This window comes from Mercenaria mercenaria, unplaced genomic scaffold, assembly GCF_021730395.1.
Source record: "Mercenaria mercenaria strain notata unplaced genomic scaffold, MADL_Memer_1 contig_4319, whole genome shotgun sequence".
NCBI classification, from domain to species: Eukaryota; Metazoa; Mollusca; class Bivalvia; order Venerida; family Veneridae; genus Mercenaria; species Mercenaria mercenaria.
Window position 1 is genome coordinate 33,963 of NW_026462540.1, and position 26,506 is coordinate 60,468.

At 34.7% G+C, this 26,506-nt stretch overlaps 1 protein-coding gene across 1 annotated transcript; it reads left to right on the forward strand.

Moving 5' to 3' along the window:
- Positions 1 to 4,599: 4,599 nt before the first annotated feature.
- On the forward strand, positions 4,600 to 7,195 carry LOC128553784 (uncharacterized). The gene has a single exon (XM_053534963.1). The coding sequence runs from the start codon at positions 4,620 to 4,622 to the stop codon at positions 6,927 to 6,929; it is 2,310 nt and encodes a 769-aa protein (XP_053390938.1). The 5' UTR covers positions 4,600 to 4,619; the 3' UTR covers positions 6,930 to 7,195.
- Positions 7,196 to 26,506: the final 19,311 nt, after the last annotated feature.

The window sequence follows — 26,506 nt, forward strand, 5'->3', positions numbered from 1 at the left end:
AACATACAGAAAAACATGGATAAAAGTCCCAACCGGAAAAGCCCAATCTAAAGAATGAAGTAGAATGAATCGAGCAAAACTTAAATACAAATACCGTCAATCTGTGTTTCCAGTCGCTACCATGACAAATATATATTAAGTAAACTTGACGAGGCCGACCGAGGAAATCAGCCCGGTTTAATAGTTTCTCAGTAACACAGACCTGCGTTGTACACCTGAAAAGCAAATTAGAATAGAAGCGTCCCACTCAAGACAGAATGTATCTGATGATGGCCTGATGCGGGCTGAAGCCGAAAGCTCGGAGTATGTTCTAAATTGAAAAATAAATGAATAAATAAAATAATACACAAACAACAACAACAACAATTTTATCCCACTGAAGCAAACCTCCATGTAATTTCCTGTAATACAACTAATGTCCTGTCAGTGTAAAGAAAGCTTGTTATACATTAATAATGCCAACAAATGCACTCGGCACACCAGTACGCAATGTCCTTCAATGCCAAAATGACGGTAGCACACTGAAATGAGAAAAATAATTATTTCATGTAATATTAGTTATACGACTCATACGCAAGGTAACGAACATTCACGCAATTTCTTTATATCATATATGAGACGCCTGCTGACTGGCTTTAACATCAGTGTAATAACACCGTGACCGGTTCGAGATCCAGGCCCGACAAGCAGTCAGTCTCTACGACTCCTGTTATGAAACTGACTATAGCCTCATTAATAAAACCCATCCGGTCCAAAATGTACAGCTTCCATGCATACGACACTGTTCATCCACGGTCTTTTGCGGCACTATATAACATGTTCACATATATATACTTATAAATCCTTCGAAAAAGAGACGCTATGCGAAATAGAATTTTTTTTAAAAAAAATTAAGAAATTTAAATTTAGATTTTGTTCTTAAAATTAAAGTGAAAAACTATGTTTCTTCTTTTTTATATAGCCATTTTAAAGCTTCTTACTTGTTCAGTGTCTTTGCACAATAGTAGAAGACTGACAAATCAAGAGGAGACAACTATTACTCAAATTTAAAAGAAAATTCAACTGTTTAATTATTAATATTTTTAAATAAAATTAAAATTCAACAAACCTTGGAAATATCCTTTTAGCCACTGATTTGTATTGTTATCAGCTACTAGTGTGTGAAGTTTCATTACTGTAAACCCTATGGTTGCTGAGATATTCCACTTTCTGAATTTTGCATATAGGTGTCGGTCCAGTACAATTTCTCCTTCTTTGCTGTATAGTAAAACAAGCACTTTTGGTCATGGATTGTGAATTTCACAACAAAATTGCAGCATTGACAGCTCTGTATTTCTGAAGGGTAATACTATCCCAGTCAATATATCACAGAAAAACACCACCATCAACAATGAACTTTTTTGCTACACATCAAAGTATCTAGTCCATGTTTAAATTTCCCACTGACATCTGTCATGGCTGCCAGTCTGGTGTAGTTTTTTAATCCTTCCGCACAGAAATGTAGTCCTGAAAAACACACATAAAACAACTGTTAAAGACATCAGAAATAACAAAAAATGTACACAGTATCAATAAATACATTTGGAATTTAACATGTCAAAGTAGAGATAGCGTTAAATTGGGAACTTCAAAATTTCAAAGAACTACTTCCTAGGATACAACGACCCGGAAGTACTTCAATACCGGGGTGACACCGTATGTAATTGGTGGCCACTGTTTGGGTGCATTTTGGGACCAGATTCTGTGCACCCAAGTATCACTATTATCTTTAACTCATGAACACTATTTTCCCTTGTCTGTCTAGTCTTGACACATTTGAAGAAATGATGAGATCTACGTTCATTTAAACAAAACATTTTAAATCAGTTTCCTTTGTTAATTTTTGTAACAAGAGTTAAACCATCAGGCTTACTGTCAAAACTGAAAGCCAAACTGAAAATATCGGAAAGAACAATTTATGCAGGAAAAAGAAAGAATCCGTATGACAAGGTTTTCCCGCCAGATAGGCAGCGCCTAATTTCATATTATCTATAGTTTATGCAAACTAACTGCATTTTCCTAACCAGAATCCAAACAGAAGTAATGTAAACACATTTCCATTTACTAATCTCTATCAAAGGTTATCAGCTCACTGAACAGCTGATTATTTGTTTACATGTTCTACGCGGATATTGATGACGTCATACACAACTTGTTTTTACAATTTAATATTAAGAAAAAGCATAATTCCACAAATCTCCGATAATCGTAGTAATCCGACATAACCACCAAATTATAAAATTCTTGTATCTAAAATTGTAGAAATAAAAATGTAAACAAAGGGATCGTGTGAATTAGATCACGGTCATCTGAGATGGTTGTAACTTACGGTGTGTTACGAAGATGGTCGGAACGTGTCACGTGACCCAAGTTTTTTTTCTTACTTTTTAGAAAATACTAATATATATATATATAAATAGAATATATTATCATAAATAGAATATTTTATCATTTAAATAAAGTATTAGTGTATCACACATCTACGAACAAAAAAATCTGTACAGGATCGAAAACCTGTCACGTGATTTGCTCCATGTCCCACTCGCGAAAATTTTTTAGCATACCAATAAACCCACCGCCTCCTGGCGGCGGGTGATCATTTACAACAAATAGTGTGAACACTGTGAAATATGACAAATCAGGGGCCATAACTCTGCTGAAAATCACTGAACCGGTACATGCCGATGATATGTATAACTAGGTTTGACACTGATAGCTCCTGTAAGGTTTTGTGAAAATCTACTCAATGGTGTATGAGAAGTTGCCGAAATATCATGATTCTTCAGATAAAGAGCCATAACCACCCTGAAAATCACTGAATCGGAACATGTCCATAAGACTTGGCACTGATCACACTCCTGTAAGGTTTGGTGGAAACCCGTCCTATTATAAAAGAGAAGTAGTTAATAACTCTGAATAGCACCAAACCGGTACGAGGCCATGATATGCACAACGACAATTGGCAATGATCATTTTTGCGAAGTTTGGTGTAATTCCGTTATGTGATATCTGGGCAGTTGCCCCAAAAATGTCAAAAACAAAAAATCAAGGAACATTACTCCGATGAAAATCACTGAACCGGATCATGCCGACAATATGCACAATGAGGCTTGGCAATGATTACTTCCTTAAGGTTTGATCTCCGCCCCGTTATATAAGAGAAGTGGCCAAAACATCATAAGATTTGATGAATGAAGGGCCATAACTCCGCTGAAATTATTGAAACGGAAGAAGGGGACAATGTGCACAATGAGGCTTTGTATTTATCATTCTTGTAAGGCTTGTTGAAATCTGTCAAATGATAGAAGTGAAATGGCCAAAAAATCATAAATTTTGATGAATCAATGGTCATACCTCCGTTGAAAATAATCAAACAAGATAATGCTGACGATTTGCACAACTAGACTTGGCAGTGATTACTCTTGCGAAATTTAGTGTAAATTCGTCGAGTGGTATCGGAGGAGTTGCGTGGACAAACTTTGTGACAGACCGACAGATAAACTGACAGACAGACAGACAGACAGACGGACAACACTAAATCAATTTGTATTCCCAATTACAAATTGGAGACATACTTATTGTTTTTGCTTTTTGTATCTTATGTTTCTTGATATCTTCTCATAATATCCCGTCGTCCACTCCGCCCACATCCACCCCGTCCACATTACTCCTCCTACCCAACACAATCACATAACCCTTCCTCTACAGAAACATTGTTCTACTTTTAGTTTCATTTTTTTATTGTCACCTAGTATCACGTCATCCCACCCATCCATGTTTCCTTCTATCCCCAATAATACCCTCATCACCATTATTTGTTTTACTTTTTCTTGTGTATTCTTGACGACATTATGTTACTTACTTGATATTGTCTCTAAATATCTTGTCAACCCCCACAAAATGTAGTACCTAAGAATTTCAAAAATACAATAAACGTATCAAATGTGTAATCCTTGTATAATCCTTACTTGATAAGCGAAATCATTTTGCAAATAACTTTTTTGTGTTTTTTTATTCTAGCTTGCTGGTTCTATTCAAAGTGCGTCCAGAATGACGTCGGGTAAGATATATTTCATCTGTTTCGTATGTAGCATCGAAATTATTGTAGAAAAAAATATTTCAGATTTGTATTATTAACAAAAACTTAGTAAATGTTTTATGGTCCCTTATAAGGACATCAGATATAAAATAGAAATATTGCTATAATTATATTTAAAGAAGCATTTATTTTCATATTTGGACAATTCTATATTTTGACCAAATACATACCATAAGAAATCAGCAATAAAGATGTCCCAGCAAATATCCAACAGGCACAGCCAATTGAAACAGCTTAGAAAACCAGGTGTGTAACGCTCATCTACTCAAAATCAACTCTCTATGGAACATTATCTCATTGTTGTCTTTATATATTTGCCTTACCAAGGGTGTTCATGAGCTGATGAGTGCAAAACAGCGTGCGATTATGACAAGAATTGTAAAAATCTCTGTTACACTCAAATATCAAGATCATTACTGTAACAGTAGTATTTCGTTTTTCAGTTCCAGGTGAATATAAGTTTGATCCATATGTATTAGATATGTACGAGAAAGCACTAAAAGATGGTGTAGAAAAAGATCGGTCAATACGTGTAAACATTGTTGGTAACTACAAACAAGGCAAGACATCTTTAACAAAGAGACTCCTTGGAAACAAAGTGCGACGAATCAAAAGTACTAATGGTGTAGACATTGAACATTACACATGCTTTAAAACGGATGCTGGAAAACTGAAGTACAGAAAAGCAGAATACCATATATCGGACATTGCTGAACGCTTGGCGTCGGCTGCTTTGAACAGTGAGCTAAGTACCTCCACGTTAGTAGGATCACAATGCAAGCAGCAGACGACCTTTTATATGTCAACCGATATTCAGCGCTTTGAACATTGTGCATCTGACAAAGATACAAAGCGAAAACAAATTTGCAGTGACACGCAATTAACTGCTGTCTTATCTGAAAAGGAAATTGACACATTCACAAAAGCTTTGAACAGGAAAGCGTCTCCATCGAAAGAAAATATTGCGACCGTGTTTGACATATGGGACTTTGGTGGACAATATGTTTTTTATGCTACGCATACAATTTTTCATAGCAAAAGGGCTATTTATCTTTTGGTGTTTGATCTGTCGTCGAATCTCAAATCAGTTGTGATAGATAAAGATTTTCCAGCTGAGTCAAATGACAGGAACATGGAGTATTTTCTCCAATTTTGGATGCAGTCCATCCATTCATTTGTAGGCTCAGAAGACGGAACGGAACCTAAGGTTATCTTAGTTGGTACGCACAAAGATAAAATCAAAGGAAGTACAGAGCGTAAAAAGCGTTACATAGAGAAATATTTTGATGACGTAAGGAAGCTATTCGATGGTACTAAAATGCTTAAGTGTTTATATCATGAAGATTTTGCAATTGATAATACGGATAGTAAAGATGCATCAATTACAGCTTTAAGAGAAACCATTTGTACACTCGGAAATGAGGAAAAAAATATGCTTGAAATACCTACAAAATGGATACAGCTTGAAAAGTCACTGAAAGAAAGAAAACACATTGAAATACTTTCTTTGGAATGGGTAATGGCTATAGATAGAGAAAACGATTATCCCTTGGGTGATTTGGAACAGGTGAAGTTGTTCCTGAAATATCACCACGAAAAAGGCACTTTCATTTATTTTGATGAGGAACCGATATCAGAGTATGTTGTACTCGATCCACAATATCTTATCGATGCATTCAAGAAACTCATAACAAGCGAACGTTTTGCTACGACCGATCCAGAGATCAGACCAGCTTGGAAAATGTTATTCACAGATGCAAGACTGGAAAAATGTCTCGTTGACAGACAATGGGGACAAGATGGACTATTTCTTGAGTATCAGGAGATACTACTCGCATTTCTGACAAAACACCTTATTGTATCAGAAGCGACAATATTTAACGAAATAACAGAAACATCCACGGGACTAGGTTGGTATGTTGTTCCAAGCTTGCTGAGAAATTATCCAGAGAAACATGACATGCAAGACTTTCTTCTAGGAAAGGAGCAGACACATATTCGCCTGATTATTTCATTTAAATACTCACATATTGTACAAACAATTTACCATCGGTTTATTGCTGCCTTAATAGCAAAATGGTCGATTGTAAAAACAAGCAGAAAAACACTCATTTTCACGAACTTATGCGTTGTAAGACTTGACAGAAATCATGCAGGAATCGCGGAAATGAAATTAAGTGGTATCGAGTTGACGGTTGTCAATCTATGTCCATCTCTTCAAGTTGAAGGTGGGAAAGCTGATATTTTTCGGCGTTATTCCGAAGCTGTAATCATACATGAATTCAAAAGACTTCGTGATAAAAAAGAAAATAGTCCGCCGTATACATTGATGTGCAGGTGCAATCACAGAAGTCATGGCATGAAGGGTAGCGTCAATATTGCTACGATAGAAGAACTAAATAACGAGAAGCTTGTCCCATGTCTTGATTTGTCCGACCATGCATTAGACGCTGATAAAGCAAAGTCAGAGTGGTTCCAGGATTGTAGAAAGCCAATATCTGTACCAAACGTATACCTAAATGACAAACTTTTAGGCAAATTATCACACTGTATAGGCGAGAACTGGCAGTTACTTGGATACGAGCTTGGCCTTACACGAGTACAGTTAGAACATATTACTGAAGATCACACGAACAGCACATTGATGAAAATCTATTACATGTTGAACACATGGTGCCGCCAAATGCCAGCCACTGCTACTTTGGAAAATTTAGTTCGAGCAATGCAAAACTGTCAAGCACTGAGTGTTGAATGGGATGAACTTAGAAACATTGTCGATGGAATAGTGTAAGGTGACCGAGTTTTAGATTACTGTTATATAGAAAATTAAATCTGTGAAAAGATATTTGGAAGCATAGTACGCAACCAAGCACCATTATAGGAAAAAAGATTTGACTTAACTTGTTCATGAGAAGTAATGAGTGTGCCAAAGCCCTCACGCTCTGCTAGCACCGGCTTTAGTGGAACTCTATCATAGAAAAATTGAATGTAATGGAACAGAAAATATAACAACACTGAGTAAATACGGGAAGTCTTTTTACAGCTGCCATACGGTAAATAAAGGCATTTGCAGATATTTACAGTTGATAGGTGTTGCTAATGTTGAAAGTAACAGTTATCAACGCAATGCTTGAAGTTTTATTCGTGATAAACTTGTATATTTTTGTTTAGTTAGATTGTACAACAATTTTAACAAAAGATGTGTATTTAGTAAAGTTAAGAAATATTTCATTAAAAGATGTTATGACCCAACTGTTTTGAAACACACCGCATGTTAAACCCACCCGCTCATCTCAATAGGGAGAGCGCTGAACTACGTATCTCGGGGTCGTGAGTTCGATCCCCAGGCGGGGCGATTTTACAGAAGACACTGTCTGAAATCATTCGTCTTTCACCTCTGATTATTGTGAGGAGGTTGGTAGTTACATGCGGAGAACAGGTTTGTACTGGTACAAAATCCAGGAACACTGCCCGCCGACTGAAATACTGTTGAAAGACGGCGTTACACCATACTCTCCTCCCAATCGCCCCCCCCCCCCCACCCAAAAAAAAAAACACCGCGTGTTTAGTGTTCAGCCCTTTTACAGATTGTCGCTACGCTTTTCTCTTTGATTGTGTCTGAAGGAACAGGTGGAGGACTCTTTGACAGGTAGTTCTTAAATCCAACCGGGACTGAGCTATTTTGATTTCTGCCTTCTGACTTGTTTTGTCGGCTCTTAAGGGTGTTTTCCTTGTTTCTCTGTCTTCTGCAAAGGCATTGAGTACATGCGTTTTAGGCTTGAGTACATACGTCTTAGGATTGCTTTTTATCTAAATATACAAGAGAATTTTTGTGTTTTACATAATATGCCTTCTGTTGCTTTTGCGTACGGTAGAGTTCACCTGGCGGGGAGAACTTGTTTATACTGTCCTGTGACATTGGAACATGCTTAAGGGTAAGAGTGACGTTAGATGCACCATAAACCGGCTTAAGCTCCCCAGTGGTGGTTTCGCCATTGACCGTTCCAAGGCGGTGCTCCACTGTGTTACTTTTTTGTTCGTTTTATTAGTGTGCTTGCCTTGTGTGAGAATGTGTGTGTTTTTCGTGTGCACTCAGCATGTTGGGTTACCGTTTGCGGAGGCTGTGTTTTTGGAACGTAGCTTTCCTTGTTGGATATTTATCCTTGTTCTTAGACAAAAAATCTATGCTTTTTGATTAGGATACTGTAAACGTTATGACAACGGCGAAGATCAAGCAGGAATAGCTGAATCAAATCAATCGAAGGTATTTTCATTTATTAAAAATGAGGAACATAAATTAGAAATAACATGTATGCATCCTTAGAGAAAAGGCAAAGCGAATGCAAAATATAGCATTTCTAAAGAATCAATGTATATAACATGGACGAAGCTATTTTTTCCATTTCATGAAATCATAATCATGCTAAACTTTGGTTGCAAATTCATAGGAGATAACTCTTGAAACTGTCAACATTCTGTAACGATAAACTTTAAAAGTTGATAATACTTTTAAAGAAAGTAGTGTCAATATAAGGTAGTATAGATATTTGTAGCTGGGGAATGAAATAAAGTTGGAGACTTCAACAAATCATTTCTAAAAATGGAATGGAATGACGCTACCCCTATCACCGATGTAGTCGCTGTGAACATTTGGATCTTAATGAAACTAACTACAAAAAATGCAAACATTGAACGAGCTTAGACATTTAAATAAATTTGGAGGAAATGCACTGAATGTGCCAATACATGTATATTTGTATAAAGTATTACAGACTATTACTGTCTAGTCCTTGAATAGTGTCTATTTAACATGTATGGTATGTTCATTTTTAGGCTAGAATACTGTTTATATATTCACCAGCTATATCGGTATCAGCCTATAAAATGATTAATAATACATATTACACATATTGTATTAAATTTAAAGAGGCCCTCAAATCACGTTTTGGCCAAACTATATAGTAAAGGAACCAACGCGGGAGCCATCTGGTCTAGTCGCGTAATGGCGGACAGGTTTTTGAACACTAAGTTTTCATTTGGCATGGCAAAAGAGGTCTAAATTAAAGCTGGTTTCTGTTTAAATTTCATTATGGATGTATTTCTGACAGTTTTGTAGAAAAAATGGGAGAGGAGTGTGTGTGTGTCTGTGTGTTCGGGTTTAACGTCTTTTTCAACAATTTTTCAGTCATATAAACGACGGAGTCTACTTGTAGCAGTGAGCACAATGCCCAGCTTTATAGTGCTGCCTCACTGGAATATCACGCCGTAGACACGTGGCATGATACCCCACCCAGTCACATTATACTGACACTGGGCTTACCAGTCCTAGCACTATCCCCTTAATGCTGAGCGCAAAGCGAGGAAGCTGCTAGTACCATTTTTTACGTCTTTGATATGACGCGGCCGGGGATCGAACCCACGACCTCCCGCACTCGAAGCGGACGCTCTACCACTAGGCTACCGAAACGGTTAAAAAGGTGGGAGAGGAGGTTATATTTTGTGAAGTGAAACTTAATTGTAGTACTAGTAGTACTTCCAAGTCACAGCAGTGTGATTTGGTGTGATTTTTACAGTAAGCAAATGTGGCAAGAGAAATATCTCTTAGAAGATACATGACCCCTACTTTTCTCTTCATTTTATGTCAGTTTTATCATAACTCTTTCAAATGAGGTAAGGATTTGTTCTCTGAAATGAGTCTAGGTATGTTTGGTAGCTCTTTAAATATGTCTCTGTTTATATAGAATATATAGGGAATACTATTTATGCTAGTTTGACATTTTAACTTAGACATGAATTAATAGATATCTTTAGCCGCATATGTTTCTATATTTTTCTTGCACTTATTGGACAGCAAAGTGAGGCACACACACTTTAATATGAATTATCATGTATCTGTAGTCGCCTAGGAATACATTTTTCTTGCACTTATTGGTCACACAGCTTATAAATTATATTAAAGATCTTGATCTTTACGTATTTCTAGTAATCTGTTTCCGTGTTAAACGTTGCTTACCAATATGCACATCTGTGTTGAAACAAGTTCAAAACGAACTAAATACAAAAAAAAAAAAGAAAAAACATGAGAGTTTTCGCTATTCCTGATCCATCGTCGGAAACCCACTCCCGATCAGTCCGTTACACACTTTTCATATCTTGTATGTTATTTGTAACTTAACAAATCAGATATGAAGTAAGTAGAATATACAGAAGGACCATGAGCAAATAAATCATTTTGTGCAAATAATAATGGGGGAAATTCCAAATTTGTTCTTGATCGAACTTTATACTGCGAATCAAAAAATACCAGACGGATTTTTAGTGGTCAAAGTTGACAACAATGTTAATGAAACCAATGGGTTTTTTAAGTTCAGTCTTAAGAATAAACTTGTATTTTTTGAATGCAAAAAAATATATATATTCATGAAAGTTTTAAGATGATTATTTTATTTCAGCAATTCATGAGTAATTTATAGAATAATACTTGAGCAAATTGTCGAAGTAATGTAACCTTACAGGTTGCTCTGTAATTTGCCGCAGTTTTAGTCGATATCGCAATGACAAAACATTAATAAATGTAAAATTCATTTAATAAAAAAGGCAAAAATTGCCGAGATTAAGATGTAAACAGTACTGTACAACATGTTTTAACCCGTCTAATTTTGCACGTTTCATTATTTTAAAGCCACTGGCCTCCTGATCATTCGATAACAAAAATAATTAAATTAATAATAATAATAATAATAATAATAATAATAGGTATCAGGAAATCAATGCTAAATTTCTTTAACAGACTATATAGTATTGGAAATAAATGAGAATTAGTTGATTTACTTATTTTTAAACTGAAAGTCGCTAAGCCTTTATTATAAATATCTATATTTAACGCACTTAGCTTATTGGAGAGGTCTATCAAAACCTCTCCATAGTGTTGGCTTTCAAACAAGAAGACTTTAGACTAATCTACTAATTTTACGGCGTTAGATTTCACTTTCTAGCGCAAATTACGGTAAGCCAGCCTAAAATGGCCCAATGCGCTTGCGCACAAGTAAGTTTTGAAATCTTCTAAGACGAAAATAATTGTTCGTTTAAAATAAAGAAATATAGTGTAATTGTTACAAATGTTGGAAACGGTTCAGTTATTAACAAGAAATATATAGATATATATATTTACTATTCTTTGTTCGCAATATTCAAAGATATGCATATGAATTGAATCACGTTAAAATTAATTTCGTTCAATTAAATGAATTTGCAGTTTAACTGGCAGGTTCGTTTGCCCCGTTCGGAAGATCTGCCGGAATAAGAAAAGTTCTTACGAGCTTCTGATAGTCGGAGATGTTAATCACGTGATCAAAACAAGGCGGCAATTCGACAATAAATCTAGTAATAAACCAGAACAAATAAAACGTTTAGAATTTCAAAAAGCACATTAACAAAAAAAAATATCTGAAAAAAAAAATCATTTAAAAAAGAATGATATTTTTTTCACTTCCGGCAGAAGTCCGTTCGATTTGGATTTTCTTCTAAGTTTTTCTAAAGCTTCTCAGAAGCTATTCTCTTGGGCCCGTTGACAAACAAGCCTGTCAGGTGAGGTTCTCGCAAAAATGGTAAAATACTAATTTGGCAGCTTTCACCAGGGCCAAGTTCAGTGTGCAATTATTGCGACGATAGCTTTTGAACCTTTTTACATGAAATTCAGTAACTAGGAAATGCTTAAGCTTACAGTCCTCGGATTGACGGAGGTTGATCATAACCTGAAGATGACATATGGATTCTGAGGTCATTAGATCATGGTCACAGTGACTATGACCCCTAATAGGTCGCAGTGACCTGCAACAGGGAAACTGTTTTTTTTTTGTCTATAGCACAACCTATCATATAACCAGATAACAATTAGATGACAATTGTTATTTATGTCTCTGATATAACTTTAAAAGGAGCAACACTTGACCTCTCCTAGGTTTCTTTTTTAAAAGAAGCCTACTTGTAGTCCCCTGTGGCGATATTGGAACGCCGTGGAACAGTGCTAATTGCCGTGCCCTCCGGGCATTATTTCATCACAGGCAGTCACCTTGGTAGAATCACCGGCCATCCGTAAGTCAGCTGGATGGCTTCCTTACATGAAAAATTCTAAACTCCAATCGTCCACTTTTGGCGCTCTAACAAGAATACCAAATTAAATCAGGTTTAAACTTAAGAATGAACCGTTAATGAAAATGTAAATGATTGCGTCCATACGTCCATACCTCTATAACTACTGAACCAAATGAAAATCCTTTCAAACCGAGATGACATTGGACGTTCAGTCTGAGAACGACATTGGACATTCAGACCAGAGCGACATTGAAACTGAGAACGCCATTCGAATACAGAACGACGTTATTTGGACATTAAAATCAAGAAAGACATAGGACATTCGAATCACCAACGACTTTGGACATTCGAATGTCTTTCTTTGTTCGAATGTCGTTGTGCGTTTATAAGTCCAGTGTCGAACGTTTCGCCAACTTCGCACATTTGAAAATATGTAATGTATTTTTTTTCTGAAAATAACAAAAAGCCAACAAACACTCCGTTGCATTTCAGATGCAAGGTATGAAAATATCCAGCATTTCAAAGAAGTATTCAAGAGAAATTCCTTATACAGACAAGAAAATTCTTCATGTTATAGTACTTGAAAATAGACTTCTTAAGACAAATGGGATTAATGTAAAAATATTCTACCACAAAACATTTGTATGCACAATGTATAAACTAGACAATGTCGATAATTCTTAATAAATGTTGTCCAGTTTACATTCAAAACCAGACACGTGAAACTAAAGTAAATGGCTTATTAAATAAGTAGCGAAGGCCTGCGATGAGACCTCTGTTAAATTTCTATGCCTTGTATTAAACACTTAACCTTTAAAGGGTTAATATCCAATAATACAAAAGAGCGTACATGTATACTATGACTATATTAATTAGATAAAAGAAATAGACATCCAACTATTGACGTATAAGCTTTTTTTGTGTTTTAGGGCTCTGAAAATTCTGAAAACTCTTATACATAACATTATGCAGAAAACAGTTATCCTGGATATTAGCAAGAATAGTCAGGGCGGCAAAAGAAGCAGATCAAAAATCTAATTTACTTCCGCCGGTTGATGTCTTTTATGTAACGAGTGATTTAACGATGATCTTGCTAATCACATATCAACAAACGGCAAAGGTTACAACGAACAAAGAAGCACTAAGTTTGATTCCAAATTGGCTGTTGAAAACTTAAGCAAAGATTAGCCCTATTAACCATTTAACTAGAAAATATGAAGCTGAGCTGTGAAAAGAAACAATGTTGACTATTATTTAAGAGTATTGACTATTTCAGTGTTGGATAGCGTACAGAGACATGATTTGAGAAAAAGAAGAAAATTGTTTGGAAAGTTTGTACATCTAAAATTTAAAGCATCATATAGGGAAAAGCAAGCAATGTGTTGGAATAGTTATGGCTGGTTTCTATAATTAGTAAAATATTAGTATTAACGTGCACAAAAGCTTTAGAATCTTAAGTAAAAGGGGTATATATAACTCGTGCAATACTGGTGGAAGAGTTCTGAACCTTGTCATATATTACGCCGATGATGATGCGGAACAAGCATTTAATTTGAAGCGGAACTTCATTGAATACATATTTAAGAATGCAAGAAAGCACACGATGTTGTCTATAACTTTGTATAAAAAGGGGATGAATTCATGAAAAATTCTGCCAGAGGTATTGTCCCTATTGCATATTATGCAAATGGTGACGAGGAACAATAATATCAAATCTGATTTTAATACAATGAGGGCAAGTTCAATGGTTCAACGAAGGTGACTCAAAACTTTAATCTGAAATGTAATAAAAAGGGGGAATATTTTTTTAATTGGTGCAAACATTATGGACCTTTACATCTTTGATGTGGGTGATGATGGTTGTTTTTACAAGCATTAAATCACTTTTGTAATGAACCGTGCTTTGCAAAAACAAACTAATTCCGAGGAAGACGTCAACACTGATTATATAAAGTCAAAATGGGGCTAACTCAAGTAACGTAATCACTCATAAAACTTATTATCCCCATACTCAGGTTAGATGCTAATCATCTGAGATATTTCTCAGTTTGTCCAAATCACTTGCGAACATCTTTTCACTGTCTAAACTAATGCTTGCAGTTTTGCCTTATCTGCATCTTCCAGACACCAGGTTTGAAACAAGTTCAAGTCCCAGTAGTTGCCAGTTGTTACCAATGCCCAGTGATATGTAAGTCAACTGGTTGTTTGGAATAACTGTTGTTGACTCTTAATTCGCCGTGTCAATATTGATATCATAGGGCATTAAGTCTGGACATTGACCAACAATCGAACGATATCATGAAACGTTTGTCTGTTGCTTATCGTTGAGAAAATTATGAAATTCTCGATGACTGATCTGTCAAAAGACTCTGTACAACAAACCACCCTAGCCTTACTGATTTCTTTGTGTTTTCATCCAAATGGAATTCATCCAGAACGTGATGAAATATCCTCGACGTACCATGATTCGCGGAGTTAATTTAAATTCAGCACAAACTCAATAAATAACATTTGTTATATAAAACTGTTTACATGCCTGATTAAATACATGTATCCTCCACCACATACATTATTCCAATTAATTTTATTCGATTTAGTTATTATTGCAATCACCCCTCATCGCCGTGGGTTCAAAATTTCGCTTTTGGTGTAAATTATTTCATGCGAGGAAGCCCGGAAGGTCAGTGGTTCTACCTGGTTGCCCGTCCATGTCTAAAGTAATGCCCGGAAGGGCACCTAGTGTCTAGTGTCTTCCTCCACCAATAAAAGCTGGAAACTCAGAGTATGACATAATTGTGTCGATGTAACGTTAAACCCAAACAGATAAAGACACATAACAAAAACAAATCATGCAACACGTAAGAAGATTAGACCTCATTCTTAAGAACAGCTTACATTATGACTATTTTGAATTAAGAAAAAAGTAGAAGTAAATGGCTGCGTGGTTTCTGAATATAAAGTTTATTGAATGTTAACATGAAAAGAAAATTTAATGTATTTTAATAGATTTACGTACAATCTTTCTTCACATACATTTCTCATTAGATAGAAATCAATATAATTAACCCTTGCCCTACTAAATTTCTATAATGAACTTGTCCATCTTTCAATTTGGACAGTACCATTATCTGTTAAAAGGGGTGCTTTCCAAAAAGATACTGACTGAACGGATGTGCAGGCTGAGCATGATCTACACTGGTCGCAAAGGCAGAATCAGTCGTGTCCAGCATGGTAAGGGTTAAAAAGACTATCAAATATTGACTCGTTTTGAGATTCAATTGTTTTTAAATAAGATCAGATGCAATATTTTCACGTGTGGTGAAAGCACGTGTAAAAATATATAATCTTGTATTCACAAGTGAATGATATTACAGTGTTACAAAAAGCGGGATATTCATTTTCACTGAAATAACATGGAATAAAGACATTTATTACACAGGATGTCTGAGATGTGTGCGCTCTCCTTTTTACAAGTAGCTATAACATTAAATGATTTCTGTTCACAAGGTTGCTTTTTGTCAAAGCTGTTAACACAGTGGACCCATAATGACAATTGGTATTTTCGTTCGATTCTTCTGATGCAATTTCGGCATTCTCTAGTTGTTAAGGAAAAGCAATTTTCTGAAATGGTCGAAGGATGCCGAAATAGCACATGATGATACGTAATCAAACGGAGATTGCCGACTGTCATTACGGGTCCACTGCCTTAATGCACTCCAATAGGCATTACGCTAGTTTGTATAAAACTCAATTATAATAAAAAATGTTTCATTTCGAAAGGTAGTAAATGGAATTGTCTAAAAGTGATGTAGTTCAAGCTTATCAAAGTTCCACTGCCGGTACATATTTATCACTGTCATCACAAGATATGGCTGTATCAAAGAAGCATTTTATGATTTATTTTACATAATTATTTTATTAATAGATTTTTCCATGTCTATACATTATGCCTTCCGCTTAGTAATGGGCCAAATGTGTAAACATCAAAGTCAAATTATGAAGTTCAAGATTTTTAATCAGTTCAGCTTTTTCTCTCATAAAATTGTTTTTAATGTGTGAAAATTCAAAAATTTATTGAACCATTACATCACTACAAGAGAGCTTCAAGGAATTATACATGTAAATAAAGTTTTAATTTTACCTGTCCAAGTGAAGGATGGATAATTTAGTAGTATTGTATCTTTATAATATTAGACATGTTTGGATAACAACTTGTTAAAATGCAGATACAACGACATACGTTTACAAATAACTTAATTTATTGATACATATATATTTTGAATAACCAATACATAGTAGAAAAGGGACGGACACTATAATAGGGAGGGGTCGGATGTGACACTAATCATATACATTTGTTTTTCAACGGGTATATGATTTGTCAAATTTTTCGGTCATTTTTCAATAGATCCCCTTTTACCACCATGCATTATAATGCCAGTTTTTCTTACAGATTTAATATGTACTTTTATGAGTAAGTATGCTTTATATAATCTTCCAAATAAACCATTTTATATATACACATTGAAAATGCATATCATAAGAAACACAATATCTACATACAAACACATTAACTCATTCAAATATTTACAACATATGTTATAATTAAAACATTTCAACTTTGTATGGGTTGATTATTACCCTGCGAAACGAAATACAAGACATAAATTGGTTGATTGATAAATGATAAGTAACCTTTATTTGGATAACTAGCTGCGGTTGTGAGTAAAAATATCTTTAAATAACATAGCAGTGTTGCAGCTGTATTTTTACAAAGCCAACAATGTCGGATTTTTAGAGCAATTATAAATTATACCTGATCAATGGTTCTTCATCCTTAGACTGAACTGTCTCTTAGTGTAAATATTTAAACTAAGCCTTTGATGCGGGAGATCTTGTACAAATTAAGAGAAACAAACTCGCTATCTTGGATGAATATCAAGAAAAATAACTAAATAAACTCTTCTGTTTAGTTGTTTAAAAATGTCATCAAACAGACCATCAAAGACAAAACATAAATATTATATAATTTCCATCTAGAAAAACAACTACAGTAGGGTTATTAGTAACTGGCAACTAAAGACACAGAATGCTCGAAATCGTCACCTCATCGCAAAAATTGAGTAAGTGCATAATATGAAGTAAAGCACTCCAGTTTTGCTGCTGAGGTGACGAAATAATTGTATTGACTCCAGGTGAAAGATCAAGCGATATTAAATTATTGCAGTTTTAACAAGAAAACAATAGAACACACATGTTATAGAAATTAAAACTTGGATCAACAAGAAAGAGACATTGTGAAAACCTTGTCTTTAAGAAAATATTATAAATAAACAAGGGCAGTTCCAGGAGTGTGTGTGTGTGTGTGTGGTGGGGGGGGGGGGGGGGGCGCTCAGCCAGTTTTGATTGCCAAAAACTGGAAGATGGACAAAATCCTACCCACCCTGCTTCATGTTATAAAGGCGGACAAACTCCCCCTTTGTATATTTCAGTTTTATCCAAATTTTTAATTCATTCCATTTGGAAATTGATAAATATCAAGATTGTAACATATACATTTCTGTTGCATTCTTTAAATTTTAAGTGATTCTATTTAACAAAAATAGGACTTGAGCATTTGGGATTTTTTTCCCGATGGGAGGATGGAGTTCGAGGCGTTTGTCATACACTCCCTAAAATTGAGACATCAGTGATCTTAATGAATTTTCGCTTTGCTCACAACACTGTATTTCAGTAGTATTTATATTTGATGGATGGGACCGGACGACAGTCAAATTTAAAAGGTATCTACTAGGTAAAATTGCATGTTTACAAATGTAAAGGAAGTAATTGTGTAATAAAAAAACATGCTTAAACCATGTCAAATATATATCGGTTTAGGTATACGTCACAAAACATTTCCGAGGCACCCAAGAATTTCCACCTACTAAATTATTATGCAAAATCCTGGATCCGCTCTTGAAAAAACGTAAGATATTGACAATGGAGATAATGAAACGTATTAGAAATGCTGATAAGAATTTCATGATATAATTTGAAATGTCACTTATCAGTGATTTTGTTTACAACTACCATATAAGCAGATTAAAGGCACTCACTACAGTTTTTCCGGACGGGTCGATATTTACCCCAACACCGTGCCAATTTGGTTGTGTTTCTAATCGATATAGCTCACTGCAGACTTGATGCGGTCTTCTGTGCATGCCCGGAAGTGATTATCTAATGTCGCGCACGGCAAAAATTCGCAAATTATTGTATGTTCGCATGCATTTAATGTACAAAATGTATAATATACTGACTAAAGGTTAGGGTAAGTATCACCATAGTTACAAAATATATACATTTAAAGTACTTTTAGTTCAAATTGCTTCAATCCGACTGGAGTCTGTTATTTATACCAGCGTTCAAACTCTGCATTGAGTCACAACTGTTTCTAATCCCGTACCGTACCCGTACCGTACATTCGTAAACTATAGGTTTTGTTTAAAAAAAGGGCTGAAACTTTCATCGTTCTATGCCATCAAAATTCTTCAGAAACACCTTAAAATCCGCTTATTAAGAAATCTGCCGTTTGATAATTTTATATATATATATTTCTAAGTCATTTGCTCAAACACTGAAAGAGTATTTCGTACCAACCTGCGTTGTATAAATGCCCGCCACACCCCACCTCGTTGTAATTTGATTTAAGCGAAATCTAATAGGGTGACCTATCAATTTTCTTTTTGTTTTAGGTTAGGTAGACATAACCAAGGGTATGTGCAGAGTTTGATTAAATTCTATTATGTGAAACTCGATAAAATAGCAAAAGTACCAACTTAAAACTGACAAAAATATGCAAAAATAGCCATTTATTTTACTTTTACGGTATTTTTACATTATACATTTTTGATAACAAATCTACGCTCATTGACGGTGCACTATGTTTTTCTTTGCTTTTATAGTATCTTTCTAAACATGTTGTAAGTATTCAATTAAAACTCCACGCTCAAAGATGTTTCACTAAGTTTTCCTTTGCTATTGTGCAGGTAGGATGGGTGACTTCCTTCATGTAGCCGCATGAATGTATTTTCATCCCTTTCATTTTCTTGCCTTTTTCGTTTTTAACATCGATGTAGTCCCCTGCAACAGTGTATTAAGTAAACATATTTTAGACGTTTTTTTCGTAAGATTTCTTTTTATATGAGACATCGCATTCTTAGTTTCTTTTTGATCGTCCTTGTCTTTGTTTTGTCACCTACAGTTTGTTTCGAATTTATCAGTATGATATGCTCTATACGATTTTAATGTTGTTTTCTAAAAGCTTTAGCTTCAGTTAAATTCTGAGACAATGATTTAATTACAAAAAGTATGTATGTAGGCGAATACGAAAGAAAGGGTAAGCAAGACTTTAAAATGGTTAAGAATTCTTTGAATGAATTAAGAAACCTGGTACATGTTTAAATAAAAGCTGAAAGCTGTTTCAATGGCATGCATAATACTTCAAAATGTACCAGAAAAGCTCTTATCAGTCAATGGAGAATTTTCTGTTTTTAGAATTTTATGATATATCCTTGCTTGGATGGAAAGTTTCTTCTGTAAAAGTTAAGTTTGATCAGCAATATATGAATTATAGAAAATAATAAAAAAGGTTATTGCAATCGAAGCAAACTTCTAAGAATCTATTCAAACCTTTGCTGAAAGTTAGGACAGATCGCTGATCACATTTGAAACTAAGTCCAAAGATAATCGGACCTGAATATAGTGCTAATTCTAGAGCTCAAAAAGGGCAGGGTGCTACTAAAAAGAGGCAGGGGGTCATCCGTACCGCAAATGGTTAAATACTTCGCCCGGCATTCACCCTCAGTTCCCCACCACATCCTCATTTGATACTCGATTGAAAGCACAGTCATATCTATCGTCCTTCTATCTTTCGTTTGGAGGCCGTGAGATGGGTAATGTATTCAAATCATGATTTCGCATGCCTTATATCTTTTACCAGTTAACTAAATGGTCTTTAAGTACACCAAAATATTTTTGTGTATATTTTAATGTCTTGTATTAAGGGAGTGGGTGAATTATATTTTACGGCAAAGCGACACAAAAAGGCCATATATCGCCGAAAACAAGTGTTTTTAAAACGTAAATTTTAAAGCATCTCTAAAAAAAAAATGTATAAACATATAAAGGGTTAAAAAGTAAATTTTAAAGCATGTAAACATATTGCCGACTGAAACTTTTTCCAAAAACTCTTTCAAATATTGAACGTCATAGTATGTACTGCGCTATGGAGCGAAGTTAACACAGTCGATTAAAATATGTTAAATAGTAAGCGGTGTTTGACATAGTACACATTCAGGTTGTTCTTCTTTGTTCAGAAGATAAGAATGAGTGAAACGGGTATGACCTATTCGGCAACGAGAAAGAACAACTTCCTCCCTGCGAACAGATCTGTACCCTTGACGCCATTCATCTAAAGTAGATTTAATATCATGAAGCTTATTGAACGAAGCATTGTTCAATGACCATTGCCATTTAGATAAAATGTATTTGTTGATATTTGGCCTAAAATCAGTATATGGTAATTTCAAATTAGATTGTGGTAATAAAAGAGATTTCTTTGCTGCTGTATCAGCATCCTCGTTTTCATAAATATCAACATGACTAGGAATCCAACAAAAATATGATAGACTTTTTGAAAGATAGTACATGAAAGGATTTCCCATATTTCAGTCGTGTATGGACTCTAAAACAGAAAACGAGTCGGAAAATATAACAAAACTTTTCTTCACTATATTTTGATATAAAATTTAGGGCTAAATCAATAGCTTTTGCTTCGGCTGAAAAAAAATGGTGCATTATTTGGCAAACGTAATTTTGACTGATGAAGGGGTATAAATTCATTTAATCTGGTAACAACGAAATGTAAAGTTATTAACCTGTAACAATGTAAAACGTGTCTTCCTTCAAATTTACGCCACATCTAGCACTATCTGTAGCTGTGTACAAGAACTTCTTATCCATCTTTCTTTTCCCAACCTACGACAAAGTCAAATACAGTTTTACGCCATTTTGTCAAAATAAAACAACAAACGTCTTATTTTGAAATCAAAATCCTACTTCTAGACCTCAATCAACGGATTGAGCGAACTTTTCGGTGCCCACGTAGCCGAGTAGTTTAGATCGCTGACTTGGATTACTTGCCCATCTTTATTGTGGGTTCGAAATTTCGATTCGGGTGTCAGAGTTTTTCATACGAGGAAGTCATCTAGCTGATTTACTTAAAGTCTTCTTCCACCATCAAAAGTTGTCATATGACTTAAATTCTGGAAGTATGGCTCTATACCCAACAAAACAAAGACACAACTAATGACAGTTATTAGGCTGTTTAAGTTATAAATGAAGTTTAAAACAAACGTTGTTTTTCTCACCTCTGATTTGTACACTTCAGCAAGTTTTACTCTGAACTTCTTATAATCACCATCAATAGTTCCATTATCCTTTGTTTTAACCAGAACGCCTGAAATAACACAACATTAATTTCTGTAATGATCTTCGTAACACATTGCTGATTAGGTGACAACATGAAATAATATGGATATTTAGATGAATGTGGGAAACACGAAGCAACTTGTTTGGATTAAACCCTTTTAGTGCGACAATGACCGTTTCGTCCATTATGTCGAAATACCCTTCTATTTGGACAAGAAACACTTTCAGACGAAAAAAAACAACATCTTCAGCAAAGATCAGAAATTCATAAAGTACCCTCAGCGGTTTGAAATAAGACAAAATCCCCATAGTCTATCAAGTATTTGAATAATTATACATCTTCCATACCCACTCCAGTATAATCAAAGCCCCAAAATTCATTTTTTCGTCATTTTTGTTAATTCCTTTTTTCGTTGATTATATCTTTTCCAAATGCTGTACATTTTTGTGTAATACTATTGAGGAGAACCGTTTAATGATAATGTTAGAACTCATAATACTACCCTTTCCCTACTATTAAATGATCATGTTATATGTATGCAAAATTATTAAAATACATGTATAAGTAAAAAGAGCAAAGAAATATATGAAAACTAAAGCCGTTGGATTAGATTTACAAAAGATACAAAATTGAGTACAATGTTGTTACTGCTAACTTTTGGTTTCATATGAACCTGAGCAGAATCAAATTATCCTGCTATGACTTTAGTTGCCTGTGTGTGTGTTTGTCTTTTGTACGTGGGTGTCTGTGCTGCTTTTGTAGGGTTGCTGCGTTATTTAGAACGTGTCTTGTCCCTTTGAACATTCCTTCTTGCTCCACTTTCCCCCAAACACCCGACCCATTTATTTACCCCTTACCCCTTCCCCCGTTTTTTTTTCTGTTATTTTGCATATAATTAAAATGTACTTGTTGGATTTTTAAGCAACCCGTCTACAATAATTTTCCATTTCTTTTACTTGTTTGCCTTCTTTGCGATGCATGGCTCTATGGCTGTGTTTGGGGGTGCTCTGTGCTTCCAGGAAATCTACCCTTACCTTATATCTTTGATAGAAAAAAAGACGAAACAATAGTAGGAACAGCCACTATAACAGTGCAATTACTACATATCAACGTTTCATTCCAATTTCATTATTTCAAATGCAAGAGATAAGAAAGAAGAAACATCTAAGATATATTTTTTTGCTTTACCAAACTCTGCCTGACAACATTTATCCGCATCTGAAAGTTGGATACAGGAGCAAGCATATGCATACCCCAGGCACGAAGATATGAGTAGTGCAGCAAAATACATCATGACTGTTTGCCTCGAAAATATCCTGTGTACAGAAAAGGAACTTAATGCTCAAATATTCAACAGTAGTTTAAAATACGTTTTGCTTAATGATGATTATTCAATGGCAATGGCTAATCTTAGTTGTAGTGTTGAAACGTTATTGTGGAAAGTTTGGATCGAACTCACCTGTCTCATCCCAAATAATGGCGAAAACTTAAGGTGCTCTTCTAGGTGATATTTTAGACACCATAATAGAACCACCGACGTAACGCTCGCAAAAAGCAAAATGGAAAACCGTTAGTGGTAAAAAAAATAAACAATATAAGAAAATGTGGTAAAACAGATTATTTTTCATTTGTTCGGCATGGACAAATTAAATCTCCAAAACATCGTTCGTTTTTAAGTTTTAAAGAAAAGAAAAATTAAACTGTGAAAGTAATTACATTCAAAAAGTAATATTTTGTGAGAACTGTTTTATGCAGTGAAAAATTAAACTAAGTAAGTAATTAAGAGCAAAAAACTCTTAGGCTAAGGAAAAGTAACTATGTTATTGACACTTCGTGAAAGTGTGTAAGTAATCACGAGGCTTTTTTGACAATTGTTAAGCAGTGGAAAATGAAAGAAGATGTATCACAGTAAACATGTATATGGCTGGAAACAATTAAAGAACGACTCAAGACTCCTAAGCAAAGTAAAAGTGAAAACTAAAGCTACAAGCAAAAGAACTTTTTGACGGCAATAGGGTTCCAAGCACGCAATTAAAATACTTCTTAAAGTACTCAGTCCACAAATAAACAAGTTCTATATATAATCTATAATAGTGCTATTAGGGTATATCAAATACTGATGCCTGATAAGCTTATATAACATTGGTATAACTTGAACGTGTATTGTCTACTGAAAAAGAAATAATAAATTACATGACAAAAATATTATATAGAGGTAGAAAGTTTTACTTTATAGTTTTCAATGATACTTCAACAAAAATCAACTTATTGCAGTATATCATTTCGTAGTCATAAAAATGACTGTAGTGATTCATGCATATTATTATGGTCGTCTTATTTACTAATTCTTGTTCAGAAGACACAACTCTTTCAATGATACAATACCCGCCCCCCCCCCCACCCCCACCCCCATCCAAACAAAAAAAACAGCAACAAAAACATGGGATACCAGGCATAGAAATGTTACCTATTTGTGGATCGGATGCTTTATAAGTATATCTGCTGGGTGTATTAAAAGTTGTTTTGTTAATTTATTTAGGGTCCTTTAAATTGAAATTTTAAGAAAGAAAGCTTACTTGCTGGATTTATTAATCACTGACACCAGTGTTGTCAAAAACAGTACTACAAAAAATGTTGATCCCTTCCCTCGCAAAATCCAAAGTATCTACTGAAGTGGTGAACGTATTTATAGTTACACTGTAAGGCCACATCAAATTAATGAATAGATTGTTTGGTAAACTTTCAAGCAAGATGTAATAAGCAAGTGAGCGACTTTTTGGTAGTTTTTTCTCTTTAGTTTTGTGCTGAGTACATTTTACTTGAAACCAGATAAACCATGTTTCTCAAAGTTGAAACCTTTGTCGTTGGGCGGATGGTCGGGTAGATGTATAAGTGGCATTGGATTATTCATTTCCGTTCTATAACTTAGCTTTGGAATGCGATATAGAATGTACTTAGCTCAACGTCAGCATAACTTACATATAATCTGTATATGACTTTGAATATTCCGAGATGGCGCTGTGAACGTTGATTGCAGCGGACGGGTGTGGTTCTAAACATAGTCTTAAAATGTGATTGGTTCTTTTTTGGTAATAAAAAGCAATCTAGAGGACACTGGGTGAAGGCCAATGTCACAGTTGCTAAATATAAAAACAAGATATTATTGCAGAAATCATATAAATGTGATTTTCGATTTATCACTTTTGTTAGGACTGACATTCCGTCACCAACATAAAACATTTATCCAAATATTCTAGATTGACAAAAAGCAATAAAGAAGATATTTTGATGCATATAATGAAATAATAGCAGAATCGGCTTGAGTTATTGATAACTGAACAAAGATTGTTCTTTTAACTTATTATCAAAACATTGGATCTAACGTGTGAATTTTTATTTTTATCTTTGATTAGATCTACTTCGGTTTTGAAATGTTGTGTTGCTGCCATAAAATGTATCTCCATACTTTGAATGAAAGTTGTTATTTCGACTTCTTGGAGTGAGAAGTCAATTTATTGAATGTTGTAATGACAATGATCTCTGGATGGAGGGACAGGCGGGCGTGCAAACAGATCGACTGGCGGACAGGTTAAAATGGCAACTTTATACAATTCGAAAGTGTTTCGGGAAGCATAAACATATACTTTAAAGATATGTCTCGAAGAGGAAATCTTTGATGCCGACGTTCCGACGAACGAAATGTCGCGTTTGGAGTAGCCTAATGATAATTTCACAACAATATAATTGATTTGATCTGATATTACTCATCTTTACTTATATTTCTCACTGTATACGCTAGATGATATCTAACGTTTTACCAAGCAGTTGAATCCCACTTTCCATATGCTACCAAAAGATTTAATCAATGTCTTTTCAAACCATTTAACTACTTCGGCTGTTGGTGTCTCAACAACGTCATATCAATTTATTCCTTATGATGAAAATCTTCTTACATCACATATGTTTAAATACAAAATAAAGGATCAACGTGAACATGAGAAAAAAGAAAATTGATTCTGACCAACAGCACAAAAGGACTATGTCAACAGAGACACGTGATGATGATAAAATCAAGGTTATAAAATTGTATTGTTAAAGTTTGACCATATGGTGTGTACTGATATATTTTTATAAAGCTGTATGCAATACAATACATAGATAGATACCCAATAAAAAAAGCCACGTTCAAAGAAAGAAGCCCACCCAAAATGAAGTCCCATTGCACTTTATGTATGAGCGTGTGTTCGTGTTTTTGAAGGTTATAGAAGGCATTCATGCATGCGGACCAAACATATCGGTTCGGGAAAACTCTTGCTTCTTCGTTGTTATTTATCAAACTTCACCCTGAATTGGTATATGGATGCTCTTGGTCCATTGCCTGAACTTTAAAGAACCCAAGGTGTGTATTATTTTCAATGTTTTCAGATTTAAAAAAAAAAATGCATCAATACTATAATATGAATATGACTCATTCTAACCGTCAGATGTAGTGCAACTACAATGTAAATATAATGATAATATATTTGAAATGAAATTGAAGCTATCGTGAAAAAATTTTCCATTGTAGAAGAGGTTGTTTGTAAAAAGTTCAATGTGCAATAATTGCACATTCCACTTTGTACTAGAAACTTAGACAAAGCAATACCTGTAATAACTTGTGGTCTTATTTTTTGTGTTGATTTCTCAGTGTGTTTGTAAACGGAAAATATTTCTGCAATCATTTAAGAGCTCGCTTTTCTTTTGAATAATATTTAGCTGCGACATGTTCTTCAAGACCATGTTAGTACAAAAGGGGTTCAGGT

What these genes read in the sequence shown, in the direction of transcription:
- LOC128553784 (XM_053534963.1), top strand. Translation starts at nt 4,620, where the DNA reads ATGTACGAGAAAGCACTAAAAGATGGTGTAGAAAAAGATCGGTCAATA.